General features: G+C 42.9%; 1 protein-coding gene across 1 annotated transcript; it reads left to right on the top strand.

The window, feature by feature from the left end:
• Positions 1-4,304: 4,304 nt before the first annotated feature.
• setmar (SET domain and mariner transposase fusion gene) lies at positions 4,305-7,003 on the top strand (the record flags this gene model as incomplete). The annotated part of the gene is made up of 2 exons (XM_080545716.1): positions 4,305-4,409; positions 6,176-7,003. The coding sequence occupies 2 exons, from the start codon at positions 4,305-4,307 to the stop codon at positions 7,001-7,003; spliced, it is 933 nt and encodes a 310-aa protein (XP_080401842.1).
• Between the last annotated feature and the right edge of the window lie 1,502 nt (positions 7,004-8,505).

Below are 8,505 nucleotides of genomic sequence, written 5' to 3'. Positions count from 1 at the left end.
AATTGAAGACGACATACGTATTTGAATGTTGGTACATATTCCATCTGTCTCTTCCGCTAATATAAATGTCACTCCCACACTTGGAATAACATAAAGCACAATATGCAAGCCACACACATTATAGTTACAGTATATGATACTTACATTATTATTTAATCATCCTGTTCTGATAATGTTTTCAAAGAGTGTCCTCTTCACAACTCTTGAAAACTCGATTTTTGCTTGTATTTTTTGCTTGTATTTTTTTGCTTGTATTTTTTCAGGAGAAATCCTGAAAAAAAATTACTTGCACAAGGACATTGTAACAGAGAGAGAATATTGAGAGTATTCTCAGAGGAAGATAATGAAGGGTCAGTTGTGTGTGGAGCCGAAATGCCAACCGACAATGTGACCTCCTCCCATCTGCTTCCCTCAGCCACCTGAGAATAAACCACGGTACATCAATTACACATCGTGACGTTAGAATTATAAGGTTCTATCTTTTTTTATAAGGTTCTATTTTTGTCAAAATTTAGTTTTTTTACATAATCTGATCCATTAGGTGTTTATTAATGCCTGTGTGGTGTTATTTTTAAAATGTTGACATTTTTGAGTTAGTAATTCATAAAATACAAAGGTTCCATCTCACAGAACATAATGGAATGTAAAAACTTTGACGCTCAATATCTCTGAACTACCCTAAACAGAGATAGAACCTTATCATTCTAAGCTCACGACATGGAAACAACATCATGGCAAGGTTGGTCTTCAAAATGAAATTGAGAAACTATCTAGGCCAAAAATATGACTTTCCAACATACTGTACATTGTACAATGATTAATGATTCCCCATGAACAGCAATGTCTGGTATCACTAACTGTAAGGAGATGGTTTCATCATACCGTAAGGCTGTTGCACCAACATGGTTTAACTTTTAAACTGGATTAAATCAAGGTTTCTCTACTAATCCTGTACTAATCCCCAAACTTTAAACCTAACTTAAACCCCTTTCACACCCTATCACGTCTCTTCACTACACTGGCTCCCCGCTGGTGAAATAAGCTTCCCACGGCTGTCAGAACTGCAGAGTCACTGCCCATCTTCCGTCGTAGATTGAAGACCCACCTCTTCAGGTTACACCTTAACTGCTCCTCCTGAGACATCTACTGCCCCCCAGCACTGCGTCTCCTGAAGACACCCGCTTTTCCCCTCTACTCTGTGTCCCCTAAAAACGTCTATTGACCCCCCATTAACTCCGTTGGTGGAGCTGCTAACGGGCCTCATACAGGTTCGTTACAATACCATGCCATCTACCACATCGCGCATCTACATTTTGACGGGTGATAGACAAGCTACCACCCGTCTATCACCCATCAAAAACTCTGCTACCACTTGTCAATCAAAAACTGACAGGAGGATGGAGAGGCTTAAGGAGGGACAGCTAAGGTGCAGTCCGAAGAGATGGGTCTTCAGTCTACGATGGAAGACAGGGGGTGACTGCAGTCCTGACAGCGGTGGGGAGAGCTTGGCAGGACCATGAGAAGCCGTGACCAGGCAGCACGACTGCTGCAACCCCACAGAGGCGGTGGTGCCAGTTGGCCAGCAGAGGTGGAGGAGCGGAGTGAACTGGCAGGTGTATGGAGGCTGGTCATTTCCTGCATAAAAGGATGGGGCAGTTCCCTTTGCTGCCGGGTAGGCGAGCCAAGGGTCTTGACCTAATGCAAGCTGCGATCGAGAGCCAGTGAAGGATTTGGGGAGGTTGAACACCAGACTGCCGGTAGCATTCTGGATGAGCTGCAGAGGTCTTTTGGTATAACTGACTAGTGAGCCCGCGTCAACCTTAATGCTATTCAAGTGCGAGACGCTATCTATAATTTATTTAGGGCCATATTTATTTAGCCTACGTCGTGAATTTGTTTACATTTCATCGGAGTCCAAGATGGCGGACACTAAAAATAAACGAATCCTACTTCGAATCTTTTTAAACTGGTTTAACTAATCCAGGATTAAAATTAAGAGGTTTAAACTTAGATTTACTAAACTTAGATTAAGTCTAAACCAGGATTAATTTAATCCATGTTGGTGCAACCCAGCCCAACCCTGGAAATATGGAAATATGGAAATCTGAAAAGTGCATTACTGTATACTAGATGCCTATTGTCTGTACAAAAACAGATTGCTACAATATCCTGGTTACCAATATGGAGCTAAAACATTGTTTTTAAAGGCCAGAATCCATCCCAGAGTCACTGCATCAGATCATAGGCTACTGGTCAGTAGTCTACTGAGGGAGGGCATAAACAGGAGCCTTGAATCATAGACTCCACTTCTTTCCCATTTCCTATCCTCTCCCCGTGGGTCTGATGAACAGATGGAGTTCGGTGCTTCCAAAGCCCCACTATTACAGGATACGATGATGTCACTGGACAGGACAGCAGGGTCAATTCCATTGTTGCTCATTGTGTGTTATATGTACAAGGTAGTCTGGATACCCTCCTAATAAGATGCAGTGTGTGAGGAGTCCATTTACATTTTTGGCATTTAGCAGACGCCATTATTCCAAAGCGACTTACAATCAATACATTTGAATACTAAGCAAGTGAATCATCAATCCACCAGTCGTAGCAGGAAGAGTAATCCAGCTCAGGCCCGGGGCCATTGATAGAAGGAAAAACCTTCTCCTATCACCTTCTTCTTTTTTTACACTGGAGAAACTGAGAAACAGTACAAGGGGGGAAATATACGTTTTTAGGGACACAGTAGAGGGGAAAGCGGGTGTCTTCAGGAGAGTCAGTGCTGAGAGTCAGAAGATGTCTCAGGAGGAGCAGTTAAGGTGTAACCTGAAGAGATGGGTCTTCAGTCTATACGGAAGATGGGTAGTGACTCTGCCGTTCTGACAGCCGTGAGTCCCCCTGTTGCAAGGGAAGGGAGGGTCCCCACTCCTCACTCACGTGCTGTGTGTCATGCTGTCCCTCACACTTACCAGTTGGGATTGGCCTCATTCATTTTGTCTGAGCTCCTATGATGTGGAAACCACAGTATACCACTGTCTCATATGGCCGTGTTTTCTTAGCTCTGGCATGCTAGCATACACAGTACCTATAGAATACTGTCTCTGGTAGCCTAATGTCACAGCTTTCAATGAGTAGGCCTAACTTGTTTAAATAACAGATAATAATAATAATGTATAGCGCTTTTTCTTCAGTACTGAAAGACACTACATTCCATGGAGAGAACAGGAATAGATCGATTTTTAAAAAGTAAAACAAGAGTGGGTAAAAACAACATTTCCATAGATACATACATAGTTTAGATGATGATAGTTTAAAGTGTCTTCATGCTGGCTATTCTACTTTTTTTTTTTTTTTTACATAGCTAATTATAATAATAATAATAATAATAATAATAATAATAATAATAACTTTTATTTGTATAGCGCTTTTCCTGCAAACGTTGCAGCGTTGCAGCTCCGTTGCAGCTCCAATCATTAAATATGCAGTATTAAAAAGATGAGTTTTTAGTCTTGACTTGAACATATTTGCTGAGGTTGCATCCCTAATGTAAACTGGCAGTGCATTCCACCAATTTGGGTGCATAAAATGAGAATGCAGCCTCACCAAATCTCTTCTTTTGTACATGTGGTACACAGAGAAAACCAGCGTCAGAAGACCTGAGAGCTCTATAATTGGTCTGATATGCAAGCAAAAGGTCTTTCAGATATTCTGGTGCTGTGCCAGTGAGAGCTTTATAAACACGCAGAAGGATCTTGAAATCTATTCTGAATTTAACAGGAAGCCAGTGTAGAACTCTCTAATCTTATAGTCTACATTGTGATATGTAGTTCCATTTAGAGCACTGGTAATCCGGATTTGATCAACTTGAAAAATGTGTATCTGGATTAGGGTGATCCAATCCAATGATGCTTTGCACAAAAAAGAGCACAAAAGAAAGATGGATTGCCTGACCCTGGATAGCAAAACATGGGATTTCCAAATCAGGATCATTCTGATCCAGATTAAACTTTTTGAACAACTGGGCCCAGGTGTAGCCTGTAGGTTGGCCTCTTTAACCCAGTTGTACATCGCCACCTATTGGAAAAACTGGATTAGTGCAATATCCTGCTATTTCGGCTCTTTCAGTAAAGTAAAGTAACTCCAGGTTCAGATAGGGGGCGACACATAGCTAAACAAGCATTCATGCAGCATGACTTTCCCGGAAGCCCCTCTTCTTCGAGTGGTTTAATCTACCTTCGGAAATAAAGCACATGGCTACAGTTATCTATCCTTCTTGATAAACAGTAGACACATGTAACTAAACAATGAGCATGCCAGAAGGGTTAGATCGGGATCTGTCCAAGGGTCTCGAAAACATCCCAGTTATTCTAGAGGGCAATGTCAGTAACGTGGAACATCCTGGTACAACATTTCAGGTAAAATACATCTTGTGTGAGTTTAGAATGAGAAGGTTCTATCTCCGTTTAGAATGATAAGGTTCTATCTCCGTTTAGAATGAGAAGGTTCTATCTCCGTAGAATGATAAGGTTCTATCTCCGTTTAGAATGAGAAGGTTCTATCTCCCTTTAGAATGAGAAGGTTCTATCTCCCTTTAGAATGAGAAGGTTCTATCTCCCTTTAGAATGATAAGGTTCTATCTCCGTTTAGAATGAGAAGGTTCTATCTCCGTTTAGAATGAGAAGGTTCTATCTCCGTTTAGGGCAGTTCAGAGATATTGAGCGTCAAAGTTTTTACATTCCATTATGTTCTGTGAGATGGAACCTTTGTATTTTATTAATTACTAACTCAAAAATGTCAACATTTTAAAAATACCACAGGCATTAATAAACCACACCACACAGGCATTAATAAACACCTAATGGATCAGATTATGTAAAAAACTCAATTTTGACAAAAATGGAGATAGAACCTTATAATGCTAACGTCACGACTAGTCTCGTTCCAACACCCAGACAGACAGACAGGTGACAGACAGACAGACAGACAGACAGACAGGTGACAGACAGACATCAGACAGACAGACAGACAGGTGGGCGCAGACAGCCTGATGGGGACGAGGTGACGTCACCGGAGCTTGGAAAACTTTCAACCATGACTCAGTGCCCTTACATGTTTTTAAACTGAACACTGAGCACTTTAGTTAGTTGAATGTAAATGTTGGTTGTTGTTGAATGAAATGTCTGAAAATGTCTGATTGTTTGATTGTTGATTGATTGTACACATGGTGTTGAGTTTTTATAAAAACCAATAAAAAAACACCATAGCCTACATGTTTCGGTATCACTTATCCCCGTTGTGAAAGTATCTATGTGCTCTCCATCACCTGAGATGTTCATCTAAAAGGCACAATAATAACGTTTAGCCCATCATCACCAGTCAGGTTTAGAAGCTGTATGGGTAAAGAGACATTTTTATTCTCAGCAGCAGTTCTTTGGCTGTAGAGCTGAAAACTACAATAAATGATATGTCTGGAGAAATAGCTTAGATGTGAACATTAACAGACTAGTTAGGAAGCAATTTCCGCTCCTGGAACAAACTCCCTGAAGAAATCAAACAGGCCCAAACCCTTAAAATATTTAAATCTAAGCTAAAAACCTTCATGTTTTGCACCAGTTGTGATTAAACACAAACACTGCTATCAATGTCTTTTTTCCATTAACTGTTGTTTTATCTATTTACTTCTTATATTTGCTTTTATTCATTGTAATTTTTATTTTCTTACTATGCTCCTCTTGCTGTATTTTTAAATTATGTATATGTAAAGCACTTTGAATTGCCCCTGTTGTATGAAATGTGCTATACAAATAAACTTGCCATGCCTTGCCATTCTGCCACCAGATGGCAGCACATCATCACTGTCACTGACAATCACTAGACTGGTTGTTTATAGAGAGAATTGAGTTGGAGTCCAACCAAGCCCAACATGTGAACCTTAGGAACTGTCCCACTTTACTCGCTCCTGTCATGTTCCTCTTAGGTGTCTGAATGCTAGGAACAGCCCAGTACACACAGTATTAGAAGCTGTGAGGATAGAGACATTATCTTACTATCTTAAGTCTCTCTAAACAAGATTTCGAATAAACTAGACCTACATGCAATTAAACATTGTGTTTTTCTGTTTCTGAAATTAGCCGTTTGTCTTATACTGATATCCTCTACTGCTTTGTTTGTCTTGTTTTAGTATTCACCAGACAACGTCCAGGGGCCAGGATGTGACATCGACACTAGCGAAGTGGCACTTCCTGGATGCTCCTGCCACGCCCACTCTTGCCTGAGCGAGAGCTGCTCCTGTCTGCTGGCCTACGGACAGACGTACGACGACCAGGGAAGACTGCAAGACCAGGGGAGTACAGAGGCTGGTGGATACTGCAGGCCTGTGTTCGAGTGCAACGCCCTGTGTGGCTGCAGCGAGGCCTGTTGCAACCGGGTGGTCCAGAGAGGACTGGGGGTCAGGCTGGGGGTCTATCCCACCGAGGACAGGGGCTGGGGGGTGCGGGCACTGGAGCCCATCCCCCGCGGGACCTTCGTATGCGAGTACGCCGGGGAGGTGATCGGCTTTGAGGAGGCTAGACGCAGGCAGCTCTGTCAGGGACCTGAGGACAACAATTACATCATCGCTGTGCAGGAGCATGCGGGAGAGGGTGCGGTCGTCACCGAGACCTTTGTGGACCCGGCTATTGTCGGGAACGTCGGGCGCTTTCTGAACCACTCCTGCCAGCCCAACCTGGTCATGGTTCCTGTCCGCGTGCACTCCCTCGTGCCCAGGCTAGCCCTGTTCGCTGGGAGGGATATCGCCGCTTGTGAGGAGCTGACGTTCGACTACTCAGGGGGCTATAGATATAGCTATATAGGGGATTCTACATGTGCTGTAGAGAGGCTGAGGTCGGTCCAGAGCGACGTTGTGAAAGACGCCAGTGAAACAGCTACACTCCAGAGGAAACCATGCTACTGTGACGCCCCGAATTGTACCCGCTTTCTTCCACTGGACATGTCTGTTATTCACAATTAAAATTAAGAGGGCTTTTTTTTTTTGTCAGTTAATTGAAGATTTTACTGATGTGTATTGAGTTATCTTTCACTTTCTAATGCATACAATATATCATATACTCTGTGTGTCCATTCTGTCAGTTCTTTGCAAACAGAATAATCCATTCTTCATAAAGATTATGATTAAGATTATGGAGACACTGCTACCACTACAAACCCAGTCGGCTAGTGCGGTCCTCCCTGTGCTTGTCACAGTATGTCCCATCTGGCTCACTGATGATCCTCCGCTGTTCTGTCACCCACGGTCTCACTGCTTCCACCCCCTCACTGTTGGATGGAAGAATAGACACAGCCATTTTCAGTCACAAAGAAAGTGTCACATCTCCATCTGTGTTGACAATGGAGGATCAGACCAGCTAAAAGCTTTTTTTCTTGTTTCTATCGGTCTCTTGTCTTTATCAGAGAGTGTTATGTAGGGCAAGTCTCACCAGACCTAGCTCTCAAAACACTTCAGTCCACAAGTGTCGTCTCTCTTTGGTGTATAAGCCCACGCCTCATCTCCCATTAACGGTGAAGCTTAATACAGACATCACTCAGACATATTCATTAGACATTGGATATGTAGGCCTACTAACAAGAGAGGTCAGGCTCTGTGTAGGTGGTTGATAATGATATATGCAGATTGTTTAGTCATATATTGACACAACAGGCTATATGCACACTCTCTTCCGCATATCGACTCTGCCATGTACTTTATTTCCGGTGTCACGTCCCCCCCACCGGCGCGCATATTTAAAAACCATTGGCTGCGTTTTTTTTTGTTTTCTCTGCAATTTACCGAAGCTTTCAATCACCAATGTGGGTCGAATTATCCAGGAATCTTGCGCTACCGCAGCAAGTAAAAAGGAAAAGGGCTTTAAACGATATGTTTCAAGCTACATCGGAAATGAAGTACATGGCACGAGTCGGAATGTGGAAAAGAGTGTGCATATAGCCTATTGTGTACGCCAAGATACTTCTCTGCCTTTACAGGTGAGCTCCACACCCTTTAACCTCCAGATATGGGGTAGTGGTGGTCGACTCTAGTGGATAGTGAGTTGGACTTGTGATCGGAAGGTTGTGAGTTCAAATCCCACCTGAAACCACACCACTACTAGTGTGCCCTTGAGTAAGGCACTTAGCCCTCAGTTACTCCAGGGGGAATGTCCCTGTAATTCGTAATTGTAAATCGCTTTGGATGCAAAATTAAAATGATAAATTAGATATCGAGCATACTAGTAGAAGTTAGCTCTTCTGCATTTGTCTACTTCCTCTCAGTATTCTTGCAACCCATGACGCTCAGCTTCACTTTGGAGGCCAATCTCAGGAGGGGTGGGAGCAATTAAAGAAGGCCGAAGGGTATTTTAATATAGTAACGGGTCTTATTCCCTTGCCATGGGGGAGGGGCCGTGGTGTCCCACTTTCCTGTGACCATTCTCAAATCGGGACCCTCTCCTCCGCCAACTGCCCCATTTCCAGTCTAGA

This window comes from Nansenia antarctica (genome assembly GCF_963989245.1).
Source record: "Nansenia antarctica genome assembly, chromosome: 15".
NCBI lineage: Eukaryota > Metazoa > Chordata > Actinopteri > Argentiniformes > Microstomatidae > Nansenia > Nansenia antarctica.
The sequence above is the reverse complement of the archived record's forward strand: the minus strand, read 5'-3'. Positions and strand labels throughout refer to the sequence as shown.